Here is a 25,987-nt window from a genome sequence, read left to right on the forward strand (position 1 = left end):
CCGGCCGGCGTGGGCGAAGGGAGGGGGAGGCGGTGAATTTTGGATGCTGGTAGTTTTACTGGACTTAATTGTAATTCAACACTTATTAATAAATCAAAATCAGAACATTACACTTCCTTGTGACTGATTAACTATAGCTGATCACAACACAGTTCAGTCTCCAGATATATTTCATCACATTTGGCAATACACAAATAATTCTTTCATGTTAAACTGGAAATAATGAGAAATATTTTCCCTTAATTTTTCTGGCTGTTATAAAATGAAACTAGACAAGAACGAATAGGATTAGCGCTGTGAGGATTTTGTACCAACTTAGCCTGTGTGTGTAGATAATGGTATGTACTACAGATAATAATCGCAAAGTCTCGTGTGGTTCAGTGTCCTGCTGGGAGTCTTTCTATTGTACGCCACTTTAGCGACTCGCGTGTGCCTATCCTACCCCACTTATCCAACCGGGGAAAGGGAACCTTCAGTTTAACGTGGAATCTGAACCACGTGTTGTTTCTGCCGGCTTCTCACATCATTTGTGGATGAAGACTAAGTAAAAATGAAAACTGAAAAACCCGTGGTCTTAGCGAGATCTTACACCGCGACCTTCTGGTTTCCAGGTACGCTCTTCATCGGTGGTCCGCCTTTCCTTTTCTCTCATTTGTGTCTCCTTCCCTCCCCTATTGCCCCTTCCATTTGCTCATCTTTAGTTGCTTTCTCGGCCTGTTTTCTAAGCATTTTACCCTGTCTTTTACAACAAAACAAGTTTCAAGGAAAACGGAGGAAATAAACTAAAGAAGCTGTTCCATATGATGTGGCAACTTCTTTTCTTTGTCACTTACATATATTAGGTTTCTCCTTTGTCATTCATTTAAATTAAATCAGTTCTTAATTGTGAATTAAGTGATTTTGAAAACTGTCATCTCATGGAACAGAAAAAAGTAATACATGAAAGTCTCTGTTGTTGATTCTACGTTATTTCGTACTTAAAATATAAAGTAATATCTTCTTTTTACGACTCTCTTCCTTCAAATAATAAAAACTATGCTCCTATATGAAGTCAAAGGATTCTGGTATTTGGTCGAAATCCAGTCCCTTGTCACCTACAGACGCTCGGGTTATTTAGTCCAGTCAAATTGCAGATATACCAAGCAAAAGGTGGGGTAGAAGAGTTGATTTTTTTCAACTCGTTCATATGGTTGGAAAGATCAGAAAACCGAGTTTGGCCGACAAAATTTCTCTTGGGAACACTTTCTGCAGTGAAAAATCTTCGAAAATTTCGGCCTTTTCAAGTTTTTTCAAAATATCTCAGTTTCATTTGCTCCTATCGCTTTAACGTCCAATTTCTTTTTTAAAGGGCACAAAATTCTCTACAAATTTGACTCTTGCCATTTTTTTCCACTCCCAATATCTAAGGCGCTACAGCGCCAAAAAAATACCAATTTTTCAAATTTTGAGCATAATGGCAAGATACATTAATTTTTAACACTATTTTATTCTGTTTCTGTTTGTGTAGTATAAATACATTCTACATCATGTTATATGTTGGAATTTACCACCCCACTCTTAGGTATTCAATTTCTCTGTATGCAACATGAGGATTGCTGGGCACCCAACTATTGTCATTCCTACATCACTACCTTAAGTTCACTATGGGGCACCTCTGCCCTGGTATTTTGTAAAACTATAAATATAAAAATACATCATTAAGACACACACACACACACACACACACACACACATACATACACATGCACACAAAATAATTTGTCTCAGGAAACTGAACTATTATTAGCTGCAATAGGCAACCTAATTAGGTAGGTAATTATTCTTTTGTATAAAAGCCACGCAGTTGACATTAAAAATAAGTAGCTTTATTACAATTAAAATGCATTGTCAGTTACTAAAAAGTGTTGACAGTTCTGGGTGTGCAATACTTGTAATATCGCACTTTAGCGCACTTGAGACAGATATGAGCATCACTTCCAACGTTTTGATGGGCCAGGTTCCTCAGTGTCACCAAAAATACCTTGAGTTACGGATTCAGGGTCTGTACATAGAGTTGATCCCAAATTGACCTCTTCTTTAAACAGCGAGTCAGCCTCAGCAAGTTCGTTGATTTCGTCAGCGGTTTTCTCAACATCCTCCATAACATCTTCTTCACTGTCTTCATATAAAAATTTTGGCACGTTTTCGCAGTTAACCCCAATACATTTCTTGCAAATTAAAGAACATTTCAAACCCGCTTTTCTGTAGGAGCACGCTCCGCCACAGTTCAGCTTGCATGAGCATGAAACAATGTGAAGAAGTGCTTCAGGTGCTGGATCTTGGCTCATTATAACGAATATTGGACCGTGGTCACTGTCATTCCAGCCCCATTTCTCAGGAGGTTTCCAGTTTCCCATCCAACTTTAGACTTGTTGGTAAGTCCGCAACGAATGATGTGCAGCATCTTGTGTAGGTGGCAACCGTGCAAGATTCAATTTGCTTTTTGTGGCAGACTTGGCGAATAGCTGGTACCGCAAATGGTCTAGTGTACGGGAACTGCTGACACCTCCACTATACAGTGCGATAGTAACCTGTTCTTCTGCTGTTATTATTTCTACACGGTTAGCACGTGGTTTATTGAACGTGCAAAGGGCTGAGGTTTGGTGTTCATTTTTTGCAACAATATTGCAGCACATAATTTTTCCTTGACCAAAATAAGCGGATGTTGTATCACATCCGCTAAAGGCGTAAGTGAACAGAATATATTCACTGTCAAACTTGTAAGCTGCAGTTGAAAATCACTTGTCTTCTGCATTTTTTCTTCCTGGCTTTAAGAAAAATAAGTTTTCAATGCCTTGCCCCAAACCGGTCACGAGCACGTGCAGGTCAACATCTTCTCCTACAACGGCAACATTTCCAAAATCTTTGGTTCTTGAAATGGCAGATGTTACAATCATAACGTCAGCATCTTCTTGTGCCTGGAGCAATTCGATGCTACACTCCAGAAATTCCTTTTTAAGAAGTGTGATCAAACGCATCTTGTTTCGTTCGTTGTACAAGAACTTGTCCCGAGGGACTTGGTTCACCATCTCTGATTCAACCACAACGTCAACCGAAGAATGGTTTTTGGACCTACGAATCCTTTCAGCACTCTTTGTGCTACATTTGTCTCCCTCACATGGATACCCATCGAATACAATAGGAAATAGAGATCCAAAATGACGTTGCAGGTAAGAAACATAGCTTTGGGCTATTGACTTGAAGCAAACATTTCGAGTCCAAGTCATTTTGTGGATAAGGTACCCTCCATCAATGACAAAAAAATTTACTCGGTCCACCTGACTTCACATCTTCCACTGGAACGAAGGCCAAAGAAAAAATACGCTTTTGTCCGCTAAAGAACAATTCCTAACTCCTTTTTCTTATAACTGCTCATTAACGTCAATCAACTGTAGAAAATGTACGGCACCTGCTTGCAATCTTATTACATATTGTAACACAAATAAACTTCACGCAATCCGACGTGAATGTGTTCTTAGTTACTGAATGTGATACTATTTGTCCTGTCCCTGCTACAGAGTGAGATGGTAAATTCCAATGAATAACATGATGAGTAATATGTTTATACTACACAAATAGAAACTGAAATAACAGTGTTCAAAAATTAGGTAATTTGCCACTTTGCTCGAAATTTGAAAAAAAACGGTATTTTGTGACGTGCTGTAGCGTCTTAAATACTGGGAGTAGAAAAAAATGGTAAGAATCAAATTTGTGGAGTATTTTGTGCACTTTAAAAAAGATAATAGACGTCAAAGCGATAGGAGCAAATGAAAGTGAGATATTTTGAAAAAAACTGAAAAAGTCCGAAATTTTCGAAGTTTTTTCACTGCAGAAAGTGTTCGCAAGAGAAATATTGTTGGCAAAGCTTCGTTTTCTAATCTTTCCAACAATATGAACGAGTTAAAAAAATAAAATCTACTACCCCACCTTTTGCAAGGTACAGGCTTTTTTTCTGACAGTTTCACTGGACTACTTGTTTATTTTTTTAGAAAACTGGAGAAATTAATTAAATAAAGTCTATCTACCTTCGTTGTGGCATATTTTCTTTTTTATTACCTGTATCATACTTCGAGATCATAAGGTGAACCTGAAATGCAAGTAACATAATGAATAAAAGTATTACTCTTACTTACAATGTAAAAGGAGATCAGTCAGTAATCTATACACTGGTATTAATACCTCAGATGGAAACAGGGCCCGACACGTGTGTAGATACTAGGTGGCTTTAATTAAACTGACGGTGTTCTGAGTGCTGCAGTGCGGGCTGTATATAGTGCGGGCTGCATACATCGCAGACTGTTGAAACATCATACGGATGTTCATTAATCGATGCGGTCGCGGTTTACGATGACGAAATAATAGTTCCACTGTCTGGCACCAGGTGAAAATACGGCGTAGTATGCAGCCACAATGTGAAATGTTTCCTGCTTTGACGTCAGTGTACAGTATGCATGGCCAAGAGAATTTAGACCTCAGTATTTGACGTAAAATTTAACATGACGTTTCTTACATTCCTGGGAAAGAAGAGGTCCTTACAGGCGGCCTTATCTTTGACTGCATTGTATTAGAAGCTTAAGTTTCTCACACTACCAAGGGTCTGTTGACTATAGCATGTGACTAATTTTCCACTTGATACCTCTACATGTCCACAAGAAGAAAGGATGTTAACCGTGGGACAGGTAGAGAGACAACAAAGTGATGTTACAAGAGTTTCGTTTTTACCAACTGAAGTACAGAACCGTGAAAACAAAAGTCAGCCTATATATATTATCAAGAGTCAATTGTATACACAAAGTGCTAGTAATACTGTAAGCTGGTGTGCAGTCTCAAAATGCAGATTGTCACAACCAAAACTTACGGTACCATTAACTTCGAAATCAGTAGTACTTTCTCCTTAAGAATCACGGAAGACATTTCCAAGTAGTTAGCAATGTCTTTGAAATATATCTTCGAAACAAAACTCTGTAAAATCATACATATCACATACAAACGAATTAGCTTGGCAACCAATCAAGCCTTCACATAACCGTGGCACAACTGGTGCACTATACATTTCCCAGTGAAATGGTGGAAACCTGAGATCAATGGCTTCACGTATTTTGAAACATCTGTTAGACAATCTTGCCGCAACCAGAGCAGTAAATATTCAAAACTAATCGAATGGTGGCAAGATTCTTAATTCAACATGTCAATAAAACATCAAAAGACACACAGCTACAGGCATATGTAAACAAAGGACAAGCCAAACATTAAATTAAAATTAAAACGAGCACGGAGTTTGACATTCCAAAACAAGCTAACATACACCGATTAACGAGGATACAGGTTCACACAAGAGGCAACATTAACTTAATCCAACAATTAACAAAAACCTTAAGAAGTACAATTAAAAAGATAACCCCACACCGAACCGCATTGACAGGCAAAAAATGTCACAAATACGAATGTGATCAACACAATATTGGCCCTCTGACGTCACCAAAAAAAAGATCAACGTTAATAGCAAAGAAAGTCACATGCTCTGATGAACCATACTCCACATACCTGTAACACTGCTGTACCAAACGACAGTTATAAAGAGGAATGTAGGTTAAATAGCCTCTGCTAGGAAAAAAATTGCCTGGTGAACCACAACACGCCGACACTGACATCACCCCAGCGATTACTGGTGTGGTGAATTATCTGTCTTTCGGCAGGCCGCAGCTGACCACAACGGTAATATGAATCCATTACTTCTACATCCATACTTTCAGAAAGTGAAGGTGCAACATCTATCTCATACTCCGGACATGGGAGAAATAAGAAAGCAGGTCAATAGCCTGCACCCACTGTCTGCAACTCTGTAGCATCCGTCCGGGCATCGTATTTCGTTCATGGCAGCCAAGTGAATGACAAACAGACAGCTTGCACACGCTGTGCGTAAACTGCACGACATGCATCCGGACACCGTTCTCTGTGGAGGGCAGCGAGGTGTGGCAGAGAAACAGCCTACCATCGATGCCCGAAGCTCGGCTCTGTCCTCATAGCTCAGCGGTCACAGCAACGTGACTCCATTACACATTCCAGCTGCTAACTATGACACTCCAGCTGAGTGTGCGTTCACTTCCTCGTTCCCAGTCGGACACGTATTTGACAATGGGAGATCACGACGTTGGGATCACGGAATTACTTAAAACTCTGCTTACCCAACTGTGGCAATCACGAGAAAATCACAAGAAAAGTTTTCACGTCTGTCATGTAGCTGATATATCTGTGCGCAGGCGCCGCTGTTATACTACATGGTGGGTGAAGTGGTTAGCGTTCGAGCGGCGTAAGACTATGTGGCGACGGTTCGGCTCCAACTCAAATATTCATATTTGTAGTACAAGTGTGAATTCTGTGATACTGAAAAAATTTGCACCAACACTATTCGTTCTTGCTACATCGGTAAGACTGTCAGTGAGAGTGCACCACGAGTTTCTGCTGTTACTAAGGCGAGTACACCGTTCGTTTATGACATATTTTTACAAGCTTCAAACTTCAACGACTATTTTCAGTTATCTGTGTAGTTAGTAGCTTATTTTTGTTTTTTCTTGCGTGTTTGAGTGCTTACTACACACAACCTTTTATTTTAATAACAGTGCAGCGTAGAGTACTGCTGTTCTTGCATCGACCCTCGTATCGTACAGTCTTTTGTTTGTTTTGGTTAGAATAGCTAAGTGTCGCTTAGACCATCAGTGAGAGCGCAACGCAAGCTCCTGCGCCTAGTAAGTCATGTACACCGTTCGTTTAGAACATATTTTTACGAGTTCAAACAGGAGTGACTTTAGTATTGGATAGGAACTGCGGTTGCTGTGTTCAGATACGAGCTGAGTTGGCGACCCTTCGCTCACAGCTCCATGCTGTGTTGGCTTCTGTCACACAGCCTCCTTGAGGCTACTACCAAGGGGTATCACTATGGGGGCGGGCGAGGGGGAGGGGCGGTAGGACGCAAGTATGCGAGGGACGTGGCACACGTCCCACGTGACACCCGATCGATCCACTGATGTAGCTGCCCCAGTTGCACTGAGGTTGATCCCTCACCCATGATCGAGTTGGAGATCAAAGCCTGGCAGGCAACGAAAGACTTTCCGGTAGGTGTAGGGTCTCCCCGGTTGGTTTGACGATCATGTTTTTGGCGTTATCTGTGGCTGACGAAGTCTATGAGCCGGATTCAAAATGGCTTCAAATGGTTCAAATGGCTCTGAGCACTATGGGACTCAACAGCTGAGGTCATCAGTCCCCTAGAACTTAGAACTACTTAAACCTAACTAACCTAAGGATATCACACACATCCATGTCCGAGGCAGGATTCGAACCTGCGACCTTAGTAGCTGCGCGGTTCCAGACTGAAGCGCCTAGAACCGCTCGACCATTGAGGCCGGCTGAGCCGGATTAGTCGTCCACCCTGTACCAGAGGAAGCTTCTCGGCCTGGACATTCACAATGGGTGGGTTTGCTGGTAGTAGAGAGCTTCAACATTTGGCCCGTAATGGGGCCCCTTAGGAACATGGCTGCCAAGTAGGGGAAGGAAACCCATGTACATACTGGGGAGAGTTATTCCAGATATAGAAAGGGTGCTTCCGGATGCCATGAAGAATAAAGGGTGCAGCCAACTGTAGATGGTGGCTCATGTTGGTGCCAATGGCATGAGTCGCATTGGATTAGAGGAGATTCTCTCTGCTTTTGGTCGGCTAGTGGAAATAGTAAAGACTGCTTGCGAGATTTAGGTGGAGCTCACCATCTGCAGCATCGTCGACAGAGCCGACTGTGGTCCTTTGGTGAACAGCCGAGTCGAGGGTTTGAATCAGAAGCTCGGGCGGTTCTGTGACCGTATAGGATGCAGATTCCTTGACTTGTACCATCGAGTGGTGGGTTTCCGGGTTCCGCTTAATAGTTCAGGAGTCCATTACACACAGGAAGGGCTACACGGGTAGTAGGGGCTGTGTCGAAGTGACTGGTCGATTTTTTATGTTAGAGGGTATCAGGAAACCACAGAAACTACTTTCGTCTAAAAGAGGGGAGGTAAAACACAGTAAGGTAGTTGCAAAAACGATCGGTATTGTAGTTGTAAAGTGTCGTAGCTGTGTTGGGAAAGAACCAGAGCTCCAAACCCTAATAGAAAGCACTGAACCTCAAGTAGTTATTGGTACGGAAAGCTGGCTAAAGCCGGAAATAAGTTCAGCCGAAATTTTTTCAAACGACCTTGCAGTGTTCAGAAAGGATAGATTAAATACAGTTGGTGGTGGAGTATTTATTGTCGTCAGAAGTAGTTTACCCTGTAGTGAAACCGAAGTAGATAGTTCCTGCTAAATAGTATGGGTAGAGGTTATACTTGACAAACGTAATAAACTATTAATAGGATCGTTTTCCCGACACTTCCCCCCCTCCGCCCCGGCCCACTTCGACACAGAAGATATAGTTGCTGCACAGTTCACAGAAAACTTGAGTCTCGTTTCAAATAAGCACCCAGATCATGCAATTATAGTCGTTGGTGACCTCAGTTTACCCTCGATACGCTGGAAAAATTATACCTTTAATGTCAGTGGGAGGCATAACACGTCTGTACTGAGTGCTTTCTTAGAAAATTATTTTGCACTATTAGTTCATGAGCGAACTCGAAGCGTAAATGGTGGCGAAAGCATACTTGAAATCTCTGCAACAAATAGTCCTGGGCAAATGGGGAGTATCATGAAGAATACAGGGATTAGCGACCACAAGGCAGTTGCTGCTAGGCTGAATACCTTAACACCTACAACCGTGAAAAAGAAACGCAAAGTACATCAACTCCATAAAGCTGATAAAATTGCTATTAACGCCTTTTTAAGAGACAGTCTATACTCCTACTGATCTGATCACGTAAGCGTAGAAAAGATGTGGAATGATTTCAGTGAGATAGTATCGACGGCAATTGAGAAATATACACCACATAAATTAGTAAGTGGTGGTAATGATCCCCCATTCTACACAAAACGGGTCAGATCGCTATTGCGGAAGCAAAAGAAACACGCCACATTTCAAAAGAACCCAAAATCCCCGAGATTAGCAAGTATTCCAGAAGTTCGAAATATAGGGCGAACTTGAATGCGAGATGCTTTTAATAATTTAAAGGACGAAACTCAGTATGTGTCTCGGAATCTGGCAGAAATTCCAATGAGATTCGGGTCATATATAATGCACACCAGTGGCAAGACTGCATGGTAAAAATGGTGAAGTCACTGATGACAGTGCCACTAAAACAGAGTTATTAAATATGGTTTTCCGAAACTCCTTCACCAAAGAAGACGATGTAAATACTCCTGAATTACAGTCAAGAACAACTTCCAAGTTGAAAAAAATTGAAGTATATCTCCTCGGTTTAGCAAAGCAGATTAAATCACTTAATAAAGGCAAGGCCTCCGCTCTAGATAGTACACCAATTCGGTTCCTTTCAGAGTATGCTGATACAAGAGCTCCATATTTAGCAATTATATACAACAGCTCGCTCACAGAAAGATCAGTACCTGGAGACTGGAAAATTGCTCAAGTCACACCAATACACACAAAGGGAAATAGGAAGAATCCGCTAAATCACAGGCCCATATCACTAACGTCGATTTGCAGTAGGATTTTGGAACATATACTGTGTTCGAACATTATGGATTTCCTCGAAGAAAAGAATTTATTGACACATAGTCAGCACGGATTCAGAAAACATTATTCTTGTGAAACACAACTAGCTCTTTATACTCACGAAGTGGTGCGTGCTATAGTCAGGGAATGTGGAATTGATTCGATATTTTTAGATTTCCAGAAGGTTTTCGACGCCGTTCCTCACAATCGTCTTCTAACCAAACTTTGTGCCTATGGAATATCGCAACAGTTGTGCGACTGGATTAGTCATTTCCTGTCAGAAAGGTCACAGTTCTCAGTAATGGACGGAAAGTAATCGAGTAAAACAGAAGTAATATCCTGCGTTCCCCAAGGAAGCGTTATAGGCCCTGTATTATTCCTGATCTATATTAACGACATAGGAGACAATATTAGTGGACCTAATAGATTATTTGCAGATGATGCTGTCATTTACCGTCTTGTAAAGTCATCAGATGACCAAAGGAATTGCAAATTGGTTTAGATAAGATATCTGTATGGTGTGGAAAGTGGTAGTTGATCCTGAATAAAGGAAAGTGTGAAGTTATTCACACGAGTACTAAAGAATTCCACTAAATTTCGATTACGCGATAAGCCACACGAATCTGAAGGTTGTAAGTCCAACTAAATACCAAGGGATTTCAATTACAAATAACGTAAGTTGGATCGATCACGTAGACAATGTTGCGGATAGAGCCAACCAAAGACTGCGATTCACTGGCAGATCATTTAAAAGCTGCAGCAGGTCTACCAAACAGACTGCTTACACTACGCTCGTCCGCTCTATTCTGGAGTATTTCTGTGCGGTGTGGGATGCGCATCGGGTGGGACTGACGGATGACATTCGAAAAGTTCAAAAAGGGCGGCTTGTTTTGTTGTTGTTCTTGTTGGAGGGATAGTACCACAGACATGATACGTGATTTGGAGTGGCAGTTGTTATAACAAAGGTGTTTTTCGTTGTGACGGGATCTTCTCATGATATTTTCTCCTCCGATTGCGTAAACATTCTGTTGGCACCCACCTATATATGGAGAAATGATCATCGCTGTTAAATAAGAGAAATCAGGGCTCGCACAGCGAAATTTTAGTGCTCGTTTTTTCCCGCGCACCGTTCGAGAGTGGAATGGTAGGAAGACTACTTGAAGGTGGTTCACTGAACCCTCTGCCAGGCACTTTATTGTGAACAGCAGAGTAATCACGTAGATGTAGATGCAGATGCAGATTAGTAACGTCTTAGAACTGCGCAGCTTAACGGGTTAACTGTCAAATGTATTTTTCACCTAGGTCTGCAGCTCGAAGCGTCGAGGTACAATGTTGTTCCGGGTACCTAACCAGATTGCATGTAAAAGGGATTTCACAAATCACAACAGATATACATTTTCAAGAAAACTCAATGATGCCTTTCTTCATTTACTTGTCGATAGATATAACTATGTTTTGCAAAAACAGACGTAATGTCTTATGGGATAACAGCAATCAGTGATTTTATAATGTTACTTAAAATCCGTCTAGATTGCAAATTTTTTTACTATTCATATGACCGGTTTCGGTTCATTCAGAACCATCTTCAGATCTGATATTTCAGTTACAGGAGTAACCCGTCCAAATCCAGCACCTTTCACATGCTACGTCACATGTGACGTAGCATGTGATAGGTGCTGGATTTGGACGGGTTACTCCTGTAACTGAAATATCAGATCTGAAGATGGTTCTGAATGAATCGAAACCGGTCATACGAATAATAAAAAAAATTTGAAATCAAGACGGATTTTAAGTAACATAACTATGTTTGTTCTAATAACTAAATTTAATTATAAATAATTAGTACTTAATTAACCTGAAATTCACTAAAACGTCATGCAGATAGACGTGGTTTTTTAAATTATACTTCCTCTCAAATGTCATATAAATGAAATAATATGCCCAGTGGTGAATGAAATATATATTAAAGATAATGTTTTAGTTGGAGTCGAGTCGCCGCCTCAAGGGCGTTTGTTATACGTTGCTCGAACGCCTACTACTTTCCTTTATTTATCTGAATGTCATTCGTTTTTCTTCGTTGCATTTGTTTGCGGCGGATGTCCCATGACACCTGTTGGAGCTCAATGTTGATCCATTCACTCATTATTTTTTATTACAGAGGGCAGCTAAACCTCTGACCGAATACGCCGAGCTACCGTGCTGGGGACGACTCGACCGCGATCAACTGTAACGTTCAGTATCTACGCACAGATACATCAGTTACATAATAGATATTTTATCGGAATTGCTGATGTAATGCACCTGACTACTTGAACATTTTGTTGGTTTCGTGGCCTACTAAAGATGTACGAAGTTTGGAGCAAATCTGTGACAACAACGTCGTGGCCTCCTCTAGTGAGACTCTTGCTCCCTGGTCACTGATTACATGAGCCACACTGCACTCGTGGCGTATCGATTGCTAGAGACGTTCCTGGCATGGCTCATTGGACTTTAAGACTGAAGAATGGCATTTGTTACGTGTTCGTAAACTACCACATGGATTTCTGTGTCACTGAACACAAGTACTTACATAATTTATTATCTTGCGTGCCACTAACATAAACCCATTATAATAAGGGTTTTCTGAGTGACATGGATTTGTGAACCTCATTATCGTGGAAATATTAGGGCGAGGTTGCTCGTCCATAGTTGGTGGGTTACTAACCACGATACAGAGCAAAGCAAGCAGTTACACCAGTTGATACACGGCCGGATCGCAGAGGGATGGAAATCTTTAGGCAACAAAATGGGAGCATCGTGCAGCACATGTGTTTCTTTCCAGATACGAGTTAGAACTGGCTCATAGTATAAGGCGTAATCGAAAGGAGAACAGAAACGATGGGAAAAAATTAAGTAGCCTGTATATCATCGTTTATTGTCATAACTGTTAATACATTTATACCTTCATAGAAAAATGTTTGCCGTTACTTAAGGAACTATGATTTTAGCCAGGAGTGCACTGTCTCGTCCGAAGCAAATTGACGACCACGAATGTATTTCTTCAGGGTTCTAAGAAATGGAGTAGAATGGAGAGACGTCAGGACTGTAGTGAGGATGTGTAAAGGATTCCTAGGGAAACTTCTTTAGCGCAGTCGAAACAACTTTGTCAACATGTGGATTCGCTCCCAAATAAGATTTGACGAATCACGGCTCTCAGTTTAGCTTGTGTATGCCCTAATAACTATAAAAAAGACTAATTCCTAAACCCGAGGCATATATAGGCAAAGAGGATCTGACGTCCTGGTACTAAAATAAAAGGTTAATCACTTCTTGAAAGTTACACAAACGTCAAAATGATACAAGAAGCTAAAGTAGAGGGGAGAGAGTTGCCAGCCTCTGATTGGCTGATATAAACGTTCGCTTTGGGAGCCACTTTGGAGATGATAACACCAGAACCTGACACTTCTTCCTGAATGTGCGGGAATTCACCACCAACACTGGCGAGCTGTCTGACGTGATTGAGTTTAGTGGTGCACATCGTTGGTCAGATGCTGTAGCTGTATGAATTACCTTTTACCATTTTTTATTTTATTTTGTTATTTCTTTTATTCATTCATCGATCATCTGACTGGTTTGATGCGACCCACCATTAATCCCTCTCCGGCACCATCCTATGCATTTCTGAGTTGCACTTGCCGCCTGCTCATCAACTATTGACTGGATGTATTCCAACCTCTGTCTCCCCTACTGCTTTTACTCTGAGCGGTTCCCTTTCGAACCAAGGGGGTTATACGATGCTGCCTTAAGAAATTACCCCCTGTATCCCTCTACTTACCATCACTGTTTTCCGTTAGTTCGTTTCTTCGCCGATTCTGCGAGGAACCTCTTCTTCTTTATCTTACCGGTCCACCTGTGATTCAACATTTCTGTATAGAACCACATCTCAAACGCTTCGATTCTCTTCTATTATGGTTTCCCCACTATCGCTGATTCACTACCATACAACGTTGTGCTCTAAACGCACATTCTTAGAAATTTCTCGATCGTATTAATGCCTATGTGTGACACCAGTAGACTTCTCTTGACCGGATATGCCCTCTTTGCTTGTGATGGACTTCTTTTTTATGTCATCCCAGCTTCGTCGCCACGGGTTATCTCACATCAAAAGTAGCATATTTCCTTAACTTCCTTTCACACGAGTGCGTCTTGCGGCTCATCGCCGTGTGGTGGTAGCTTGTCCGCTTGGAAGTAGAGGCACGCATGTAGGTTGCATGCTTTTTTTCTTAACATGTGCATGCGAGTGATTCCTGTAACACCTGTTATCGCGCTGGGCTCCTCTACTTATATGTGAGGAAGGGTACAGCAACTCACCCAGGTGTAAACGCACCTGTAGACTGTTCATTCCACCCAACACATCCTGAAATTTTGTTTCATTTTCATCGAGGACAGCTACGTCATCAGCGAATCTTACCATTGGTACCCATTCACCTTGAATTTTAATCTCTCTCTGCAGCCTTTTTTTTTATTTCCGTCATTGCTTCTTCGATGTTTTGACAGAACAGTAGGGGCGACAGGCTTCGCCTTCGTCGTACAACCTTTTTAGCCAGAGATTCGTTTTCGGCCTTTTAATATTATACATGCCTCTTGATTCTTGTACGTATTGCTTATCACTCACACCTTCCTGCAGCTTACCCTTACTTCTTCTTTTCTCAGCATTCCGAACATCTAACACCATTTCATAATGTCGAAACGCTTCTTCTAGATCGACAATTGCTGTGAGTGTATTTCGAGTTTTCTTCAGTCTTGTTTCCATTATCAAGCGCAAAGAAAATCTGCCTCTCTGGTGCCTTCACCTTTCCAGAACCCAGAATGTCATCTAACTGGTATTTAATTTTCTTTCCGCCGGCCGCGGTGGTCTCGCGGTTCTAGGTGCGCAGTCCGGAACCGTGCGACTGCTACGGCCGCAGGTTCGAGTCCTGCCTCGGGCATGGCTGTGTGTGATGTCCTTAGGTTAGTTAGGTTTAAGTTCTAGGGGACTGATGACCACAGCAGTTGAGTCCCATAGTGCTCAGAGCCATTTGAACCATTTGAATTTAATTTTCTTTCCCATTCTTCTGCAAATTATTCTGATGATTACGATGACGGTATTTGGTTGGTGGGGCACTGGACAGAGTGGTTATCAGCGCCCCTGCTAATTCTCAATGTTTTCAAAGTCCAGTCACGCCACTTTTCCCTAATGATAATGAAACAAAAAAAATCCCCGACGGAACCGGGAATCGAATCCGAGAATCCGGGATTGTGAGGCAAATTATTCTGGTCAGCAGCTTGGATGCATGAGATGTTACATGACAGTAGATAGTTTCGCATCTGTCTGCCCTTCCTATCTTAGAAAATGTAGGGATGATATTTTATCCGGAAGTCTGCAGGTACGTCGCCAGTCTCATACACACCTACTTGAACAGACGTTTTGTTGCCACTTCCCCAATGATATTAGAAATTGCGATGGAATATTTTCCATCGAATCTGGATTATTTGCTCTTAAGTCTTACGGAGCTCTTTTAAACTCTGACACTAGGCATGGATTCCCTATGTCATCCCTAACACGTTCCTATGTCATCCGTAACTCGTCATCAGACAAGTTTTCCCCCTGATAGAGCCATCCAGTGTACTCTACCCACTTACCTGCTCCCTATTCGGCATTAAACAGTGGAGTAATGTTTGCAATATTTACATTACCACCCTTGCTTTCAAGTTCACCGAAGATTGTTTTGTCTTTTCTATATACTGAATCAGTCTTCCAAACGATCATTTCTTTTTTGTTTCTACACAGCCTTCCTGCAATCATTTCGTCTTAGGTCTCCTGGATTTGCTATTTATTTTACTTATAAGGGATTTATGTTGCTATATTCCCTCTTTGTCTCAATATTTTTGTACTCCCTTCTTACTTTCATACAGATTTTTCCGCACTACACTGTGAAACTTCTGTCTACTTTTCATAAATATTTTATTATATCTGAGTCTATATGTACTACAGGGCTTCGGAATCTCTGTCTGACCAAAATGTAACCCAACTGGAGTTTTCTCTTGTCTCCAGATCTTTTCCACGTATACCATCTACACTCGCGATCCTTGAAGAGCACATCACCTAGGTCGCACTCTTCCGAAACACTTTCTTCTACTCATTCCCCTAGGGCCGCATTCCAAACCCTAATGGCTATTAGATTTTCGTCTACCTTTAAATACGGAATTACCCGTCGAATATCCTTACATACTTTATTTGCCCTTCATCTGCTTTGGACTTTTGTATGCACATCTGAATTATCAGTGTCAGCATTGGTTTCTTGTCGCATATAACGAGAACCACACTATCACTGAACTGTTAATAGTTGCGCACTCTCTGCCATACTTTCTTATTTACAACGAAACCTGCTCCAGTTCTGCTGCTGTTTACGTTACCCTACAGTCATCTGCCCAGAAATCCTTGTCTTCTTTCCATTTCACCTTACGGAAAATCACAATAAGTAGAGTGAGCCTTTGAATTTGCCATATTAGATTTTCTAGTATCCCTACCCCATTCAGGCTTCTGACATGGCACGCCCTCATTCTTAGAACGCTGGTTATTCAATCTTTTCCTCGAGGTCACTTTCCCCTTGGCATCCCTCTCCTGGGTATCTGAATGGGGAATTAATCCGGAATCTTCAGCCAGTGGAGAAATCGTCATGACACACAGTTACAGGCCAGATGTTCTTCGCATACACAGTACGTGTCTTTAATGTAGTAGTCATTGCCTTCTGCATCCTCATGCCGTTGATCATTGCTGATACTTTCGCATTTTTGGGTCAGTCTCTAACACCAACGGTAAGAGAGTGCCTAGCATCTTTGTCCTTACACTTTCTGCAGGAACGATTGGTGGCCTAGAAAATATAGTGAAATAATTAATGTAAGATATAAATAGGGTTTCCTAAAAGTTAGTCAATGATGTATTGTACTTGGAGTGTGACAAGTGTAGTGAAACACTGATCCTGACTCTGCGTTGTTTATACGTGGGTTGGGAGCCCGTTGATGAGACTGGTGTACTTATTAGCCTCTGCAAAAGTTGCTGTATGCAGAGTGTTTGATGTATCCTTTGTGTGACAGAGCACAGAGGTGAGGACGTCGGGGAGCGGTAGGGATGGGAGTGGAGGTGGTGGGTGGGGGGTTGGGGTGTCGGTTGTACTTGGGCAGTACAAAGCAGACGGATTCTGCAAGTTATGGAATTTGCATGCACAAACACGACATAGCAATGGGTTTCTTCTTCTTCTTCTCCTTCTTCTTCTGCCAGTCCAGAAGTACGTCTTATATCCTGTTCCCGCCACACCATCTCTTCTTGGTGCTCCCACACGATTGCTTCCAACAGGATTATGTTCCATTGCTCGTCGAGTGATTCTTTGAGGTGACATAAGCAATACGTGCTCTTTCCAATCCTATTTATTATGATTACTTTCTTAGTTAAGGCAATACCACCAGTTCTTTTCTTGTTTCTTCAGTTCGTATCCTTTCTTCTCTTTTGAACAGTTTCATTGATCTAAGGAATGTCATTTCTTATGCTTAAATTGTCTTAGGCCTTTTCCAAACACATGGCACCATCCACAGTACTGTTTGGTCAACGAGTTTTAAAACAACTTCTATAATGACAATACGTAGTACCATTGTTGTTTTGTAATACTTTGTGGAGCGGCCACCTGGCTTATTTCTGGTGTTTCGACGACGAGTGGTGTACAGGTGTGGTGACGTGGCGTGCAGGTGGCGTGGCTGCGGCTGCTGTCGGACCGCGTGAGCCTGCTGACGGTGGGAGACAGCGCCTACAGCGCCGACCCGCGGCTGTCGGTGCGCTTCCAGTACCCCAACAACTGGCGGCTGGCTATCGAGCCGGTGCGGCGCCAGGACGAGGGCGCCTACCTGTGCGAGGTGGCCACGCACCCGCCGCGACTCCTCGCCGTCAACCTCACCGTCATCGGTGAGCAACAAGTACTCTCTCCATCCCCAATCGCTGCAATATCTAAAACCTTCCAGCTTGTCCTCATGTGCAGCAGCCCGACACTGCGCAACACTTAGTGTGTTCTCAGCTGTGAATAAAATATTCTCAATTTTTAAACTACGACAATAAGAAGCTATATTCCTGATGATGATGGCGGGGACAGCTTTCGAAACCTCAGTGGTTTCGTTCGTAATGATGTAACTTGAAACCGGTTACATTCAGGCAGCCCACTTTTTAAAAAAAATTAATCAGTCCTTTGGTTGCTTAATGCCGTATCCCTTATTTTGTCCTGTCTCGTGCTTACCCTTTTATCACAACTACCACATCCTAAAATCTTCTACGATCCATTATGTATGTATATTCCAGTCGGCCTTACATTTTTCCCATCCTCTACTGCTCTTTTACGCTCCAGGTTTACTATTTTTCGATGTTGTACCAGTAATCCAAAGAAATTGTCGTTTGTCATGGTAACTGTTGTGAATTGGACATCCTCCTCTAGCATTACTTTTCATCAACAATAGTTGTCGTTACCAGTATTATTTTTCGAATGTTGGACAGGTCATGTTATCTCACCTGCTTTTCTGAAAAGTTACATGTAGTTTTACACAAAGTATGTTATTTTTCAAGCTAAAATTTATGAAAATGAATTACTTTATTTTCGACGTAACGATGGTTATTCGGAAGAGGTGGTTCAGATGGATCTAAGCACTATGGGACTTAACATCTGAGGACATCACACACATCCATGCTAGAGGCAGGATTCGAACCTGCGACTGTAGCAGCCGCGTGGTTCCGGACCGAAGCGCCTACAACCGCTCGGCCACTGTGGACGGCTCGGAAAGTAAGGAACGATCGGTAGCGAAATGGAAAATACAGTGAAAATCTGGTGAAGCTTTGCAGAGATGCGTCGGGCACTGTATCTAGTACGCCCGTCGACCGCATATGTCGCTCTTTTCAGTTCTGAGCTCACAGTGAGAACTTAGAGATGGCTAGAAATTAGCGTCTCCCGCCAAGTGTGAGGGGCTGGCGAAAGATTTCGCCACAAGCTATGGAATCCACATAACATAGCTGTCATGCGGTTTGTTCTACATTACAATTCTCGGCCGCACTCTGCAGGGCAAATGAAGAAGCTCCTGCAGCGTTTTCGATGGGACGTGTTTGATCACCCTCAATACATCCCGTAATTGGCTACCCCTGAGGTTCATGTCTGCTCTAATGAACCGCTGGCTATGAGCATAATATTTTGACAGACAACGAGCTGCAGTCCAGAGTAGAAATTTGTCGAAAAGCACTGCTGGCTGTCTTCAGTAACGAGGGAATTGAAAAGTTGGATCAACGCTGTGACAGGTTTCTAAGTCTGAGCGGCGACTGTGCAGAGAAGTAGCTGGAAGGTGAAGCTAACCCTTGAAAATAAAACAGTTTTCATTGTCACTGTGGTTTCCCTTTTACGACCTATCGTTCCTTACTTTCCGAATAGCCCTCGTACAATCGATAAGTATGAATGTACAGTTAAAATTATTTTCTAAGAAACGCTTAAAATTCCGATTTGTTTGGCACACTTAAAATTTCTTTTATTAATTACGCTAGTCTAAAACTGATTACTACGTTTATTTCTGGATTTATTTATGAAATAATAATCGAAATTAAAAAATTCCATTTATGTAGAAAAATTGTAAGCCCTTTGGAATATGGTTATTATCGCAGAGTGAAGTAGATGCCTCTGATGTAATCGGAGGAATTTTTGTATCTTGAGCGAACAATGAAATTTTTGCTTTGTTAATGTGAAAATTTCGAGAGACTGTCTGATCAAAATGTGACAAATTATGTTAACGTAAGGACAAAAATTCTGCAACAACTGTCTTCAAATTTATTTAGATTTACTTAGATCAATTCTACCATGAGGAAAAATTGGAGAATTTTAGCTTCAAGAATCAGATCCGTAGACAAGAAGAACTGGAGCCAACTCCACACGGAAAGCTCAGTACACTACAGAGTATATTGTAATCTTCGCTCCTCTCAAATTTTTCATAAAAACTTTGGTTATTGTGGACAATAATATAATTGGAATTAGGAAGGAGGGGGTTAGGGGGCAATACAGTGCCTACCTTCCTATGAACTTCTTCGTTTTGTAAATTATGCCCCCCCCCCCCCCATTCATTTTTTGCAGACTTCAACCACATCACATTCGAGACGCTTCCAGTATCTTCTCCTCTGAATGTTCCAAAGATCTATTCTTAATGTGCATAGGGCGGAATTCTTCGTGATTTATAGTACCAACACATGACAGAATAATTCTAATTCCAGAGAATACAGATGCTGAAAGGTGTCAGTTTTACGCAATCATAATTTTAAAAACCACGCTTGGAAAACACCGAAAAAATTATTTTTAGATGTTTGAAATGACTGGTACGAGCCGACCTCTAGGATCTTAGCTCCAGAGAAACATGAGAAATCTAGAGGCAATACAGACCCTACGACTGGTATTAGACCGAAAAAAACTTACGTTTACAAGATACGTTCTCCCGAATTCTGAAGATAGCAAAGATAAAATGTAGGGTGCAAAAAGTTTTCTAAGGCTTCTACTGAAATTAGCTTGCAGCTATAACAGTTGTAGAATATGAAATAGAAGGAGTAGTTAAGAAGTGAAGAAAGCATGGTTGCAGCTTCATCCTAATCAGTATATTGAGCAAACAGGAAAAGAATTCAGGGACATGTTGGTATGGCAGCACGCTCAGCGGGAGGAGAAGATGAGGCAGACGAGCATAAAATGCGTGTGACGGATTAACGACCGTGGGAGTTGTGTCTTTTTTTATTTTGCTGCTCTTAGCTTTTTTTTTAGGGAAAGGCTAGGCTGCACCTCACAAAATAGATCACAGTCAGTTAAAATACAGTTACACACTGATGAAAGTTTACACAACTCACAGACAAGTTGCACACACAACATCTCTCGCTTAGGTCACTGATGCCTGCGGTGACAGGAGCGGCATCCGAACGGAATGTGAAATGCAATAAAGTTGCAAAATTCCTGAGTAAAGAGGATCCCACACTAGACAGAATTAAGCACAGTAGAAGAAAAAAAAGTAAAATAAACCAATAAAATATTTGGGAAGGGAATTAAACGTCACGGAGAAGAAACAAAAACTTTAAGGTCACTCTACGAAACTAATTCTGATACAGACGGCAAAGGGCTTATAAGATCGATTGAACGAGATGGACAGTGTTTCGAAAAAAGATTATAAGGTACCTATCAAGAAAAGTAAATAAAGAGTACACTCTAAGCACATATTCGGCTTGGCAATGACTTCCTGAGAGATGTCGTGCCAAATTCTGTCCCAATTACAGATTAGATCGTCAAAATTCCCGAGCTGTTTGGAGGGTCCTACCAATAATGACCCAGACGGAGGAGAGATCTGGCGACATTGCTGGCTAACGCAGAGTCTGGCAAGTGCGAAGAGGAGCAGTAGAAACTCTTGCCATACGGGAAGGAGAGCATTTTGTTGTTGAAATGTGAGGCCAAAATCGTTTGCCTTGAAGGGCAACAAAACTGGGAACAGAATTTATATCGTCGGCGTAGCTCTGTGCTGTAAGGTTGTCGCGGATGTCAATCATGGGGTCCCTGCTATGAAAGAAAAATGGAACATCAGACCACACCTCCTGACCGCCTTACGGCGGGCGACAGTCATGTGTGCATCCCACCGCTGTCTGGGCCATTCCAAACGTCCTCTGACACGTCTTCGCCGGTCATCGGGCTCATTTCGCAGTTGAAATATCACTGAAGACATTCCTGTTTCAGTCAGTGAGATTATAGATCGAAGATGTGTCTGTAGTGGTGAGGTACCAATGTGACTGTCGCCCACCATGAGGCCCGACAACTAAGAAAATGGTTCAAATGGCTCTGAGCACTATGGGACTCAACATCTGTGGTCATCAGTCCCCTAGAACTTAGAACTACTTAAACCTAACTAACCTAAGGACATCACACACATCCATGCCCGAGGCAGGATTCGAACCTGCGACCGTAGCAGTCGCGCGGTTCCTGACTGAGCGCCTAGCGACAACTAAGAGTGATGGTCGGGGGTGCAACTTGTTTCCATGGCATGACCCCCTTGTTTGTCATCCGCACGACCCCTACAGTCCAGCACTACTTCAACGCCCATTTTTTTTGCCCTTCCCAACAAGCCATCCTTGGTTCACATTTCGACAAGATAATGCTCGAACCTCACACGGCGAGAGTTTCTACTGCTTCTCTTCGTGCCTGCCAAACCCTATGTTGGTCAGCGAGATCGCTGGATCTCTCTCCAAACTTAGAACGTTTGGATCATTATGGGCAAGCCCCTGCAAATACCTCGGGATTTTGACGATCTAACGTGCCAATTGGACAGAATTTGGTACGATATCTGTCAGGAGGACTCCAAAAACTTTATCACTCATCGCCGAGCCGAATAACTACTTGCACAATGGTCCCAAGTGGACCAGAGCGTTACTCATTTGCCTACTTTCAGAAGCTCTCTCTCTTGAAGAGCAGGTTCTTTCTTTCTCTTGGAGTGTAACTGAATTGTATTAATTGAATGCTAGGGATTAGATTACAAAGTAAGACACAAAACGAGTAGATCGTTTACTCTGCTAGAGGACCAAATTAACTAACAACGTTAGAAGTACAGTAGATGTAAAATGCAATCTAACAACAGCAGCAAAACCGTTTCTGTAGGAAGTGCAACGTGTTAACTGTTAACAACGAATATAAATTGAAGTGTCAGGAAATCTTTTTCGAAGGTTCAAATTCAGTAAAACTGTCTTGATCGCAACAGAAATTTATCCATGCTGGCAACAGTTGACGTCCGTACTCCTACGGGTAAAAATCAGTCCACTGCCACCAGCCGCCATCATGGTGCTTACGATTTAAAGAAAGTCTAAATTACATATCGGACTCGGTTACGAACCAAAATAAACTTCTGCAGCGATCGAGATTAACACTTTATACCTAGAGCTGTTTACGCTCTATTGAGGGAACATTTTCTACGATTTTAAAAAGCTTTCTGATGGTTTTTATCTGGAGTCTAACATTTCATGAAAGTGAAGCGGGGACTATAATCCATTCACTCAAGAAGAGAATAGAAACTTTCGAAATGTGGCACTACATAAGAATTTGCATATTATATTGGCTAATTAATAAACAGTAGATCAAAAGAATTGTTAAGAAATGAAATTTTTTGTACGCCTTCACGAAAAAAAGGGATCAGTTGGTAGGACACGTACTGAGAAAACGAGGAATCTTCGTTTTGTAATAGATTAAGGTTGTGTTGAGTGATGGTAAATCTTTAAAGGGAGACGAAGACTTGACTATAGCAAATAGGTTCAAACGACCCTAGTTATGCAGAGATAGAGAAGCTGGGGCAGGACATGCGAGAGTGGAGAACTATATCAGACCAGTCTTTGGTATGAAGATAATTGATGACTGTGGAGTTCTGTTGTTGAACAGCTTGTGCCAATCAATTTCTGATACCTATTTTGCTTCGGCCATAATCTTATTTTCTAGACCGGTGAGCTATTCCACTTTTTCTACTATTTTGTCCTTCCGAATTTCGATATTAGGTACATTGTTACTCTCCTTTCTAATTCTCGGTTAAGTTTGCAGTCCATGCCTTTAAACAGTTCTTGTGGACTGTTTTACACCCGACCCAGATGACAATCTGCGAACAATAACATACTTATGTGGACACCTTGCGTTATTATTATTGTTTGGAAATTTTCTTTCATTTCCTCCATCGGTTCTTCGACATGTAATCTGAATAATATAACCTTATTAAAGCTTAGTGTGAAAACGCTCTGAATATACTTCGCGCCACGACGGAAAAGCGTTTGGGACATGCATACCTTGATACACTGTCCAGCCACATTAGTGTGACAGGCTCTCAAATACCTGAAGAACCAATTTTTGAAGCACGAGACGTGCACCTTGTACCGCGAAGGATGTGCAGCCATGCCGACTCCTGTACCGTAACCAGCTGTGCTAGGTTTTACGGTTGAGGATCCAAGGCGCGTACAGCTCAATAGAGGTTGTCCCACCGATTAAATTCTGGGAGTCTGACGGCCAAGAGAATTCGGTAAACTCATCCTGAGTCTCTTCGAAGCATTCACGTACACTGCGAGGTGTGTGACACGTTTCATTGCCCTGCTGATAGATGACATCATGCTGAAGAAAAACAAACAGAGTATAGAGCTGGACACGGTCCCGAAGAGCAGATGCGTGGTTGTGTTGATCTCGTTGTGCCTTCCAGAATGACGATACCACTAGGGAAATTCCACGAAACGTTTCGCAGAGCATGACCACTCTCCTTCTTGCAGAGTGGTTTGCTACAGACGCTCCAGTACGGCCAGTAGCTCACCGTAGTTTCCTGGGAGACGGCATTTGATAGCGCCATTTTGTCACGCAAGCTATATTTTTTTTTAAACCATGGCGGCATGAGAACTGTTTACAAACTTACTCGTTTCGAAGACTGCTTCCACCTTTGGCCTGAAAGCCAATGATGATGCTGTTTGTCCCTCAGGTACATCGCTCCATTTCCGTATTACGACAACGAAAGCACTGTTTTGCCAGTCTCTCTGACACGCTTTACATATCCTCCACTGCTAGTGACGCCATCTTCTGTCTATGAATGGTTAGTGCACGTTGACCTCGAACAGTGGTTGTGGTCACATTAATGGGACTCCACCGTGTTCTTGTGGAACTCATCTACACTCATGCTCATAATTTAAGAATAATTGCAGAATGTGGTGCCACACAACGCGACACTACACAAAACTGGCGCTAATAGCATAGTCACAGAGGGAACACACACGACGCACATCTCTAAGTCCACGGTATTGGTGATAAGTTGAGAAAAACCGTCCCGAATCACATGTGGTACGAAACGCCTCTGTTTCCTGCACATGTACCCAGACATCAGTATGGGATATGATCACCATGCACACGTACACAGGCCGCACATTGGGTTGGCATACTCTGGATTAGGTGGTCGAGCAGCTGCTGGGGTGTAGCCTCCCATTCTTGTACCAATGACTGTCAGAACTGCTGAAGTGTCGTAGGTGTTTGAAGACGTGCAGCGATACGTCGCCCGAGAGCATTCCAGACGTGCTCGTTGGGGTTTAGGTCTGGAGAACAGGCAGGCCACTCCATTCGCCTGACATCTTCGGTTTCAATGTACTCCTCCACGATGGCAACTCGGTGTAACCGCATGTTATCATCCTTCAGGAGGAAGGTGGGACCCACCGCATCCCTGAAAAAGCGGACATACTGGTGCAAAATGACGTCCCGATACACCTCATCTGTTACAGTACCTCTGTCAAAGACATGCAGTGGTGTACTTGCTGCAATCATAAACCTACCACACACGATCAAATCACGACCAGCATACAGATCCATTTCAATGACATTAAGGGGTTGGTATCTGGTTCCTGGTTCACGCCAGTTGAAAACCCGGCGAGAATCAGTGTTGAGACTACACCTGGACTCGTCCGTGAACATAACTTTGGACAACTGTTCCAATGACCATGTACTGTGTTCTTGACACCAGGCTTTACGGGCTCTCCTGTGAACAGGGGTCAGTGGGATGCACCTTGCAGGTCTCCGAGCGAATAAACAATTTCTGCTCAGTCGGCTGTAGACTGTGTGTCTGGAGACATCTGTTCCAGTGGCTGCGGTAAGGTCCCGAGCAAGACTATCTGCAGAACTCCGTGGCCGTCTGCGGGCACTGATGGTGAGATATCGGTCTTCTTGTGGTGTTGTACACTGTGGACATCCCCTACTGTAGCGCCTGAACACGTTTCCTCTCTGTTGGAATCGTTTCCATAAACTTGAGATCACACTTTGTGGCACACGGAGGGCCCGTGCTACGACCTGCTGTGTTGGACCAGCCTCCAGTCTCCCTAGTGTTCCATCCCTCATAACGTCATCAATATGTATTCTTTGAGCCATTTTCAACACACAGTCACTATTAGCACGTCTGAAAACGTCTGCACACTTACTCACTGCACCATACTCTGACATGCACCAACACACCTCTGCGTATGTGGACTGCTGCCACCGCCACCGTACGACGACCGCAGGTCAAATGCACCGCATGGTCATACCCCGAGGTGATTTAAACCCGCAAACCGCCCACCAGAGCGTTGTTTCACCATGTATCAGCATTATTATTAATTTATGAGCATGAGTGCAGATTGCGGCTGAATATTGAATGCACGACCTCAACGGATCAGCTGCAGACATTTGACAGGTATCAATACAATGCATTACGACTGTGCTTACGACATATTAGGTCCA

At 42.5% G+C, this 25,987-nt stretch overlaps 1 protein-coding gene across 1 annotated transcript in view; it reads left to right on the top strand.

Moving 5' to 3' along the window:
* The window catches only part of LOC124623100 (zwei Ig domain protein zig-8-like), a 235,041-nt gene that overhangs the window by 126,460 nt on the left and 82,594 nt on the right, over positions 1–25,987 (top strand). The window contains exon 3 of the mRNA XM_047148891.1: positions 17,430–17,643. Within this exon, the coding sequence (XP_047004847.1) occupies positions 17,430–17,643 (214 nt within the window). The remainder of the gene's footprint in view (positions 1–17,429; positions 17,644–25,987) is intronic.

This window comes from Schistocerca americana, chromosome 7 (genome assembly GCF_021461395.2).
Source record: "Schistocerca americana isolate TAMUIC-IGC-003095 chromosome 7, iqSchAmer2.1, whole genome shotgun sequence".
In the NCBI taxonomy this organism is placed as follows: domain Eukaryota; kingdom Metazoa; phylum Arthropoda; class Insecta; order Orthoptera; family Acrididae; genus Schistocerca; species Schistocerca americana.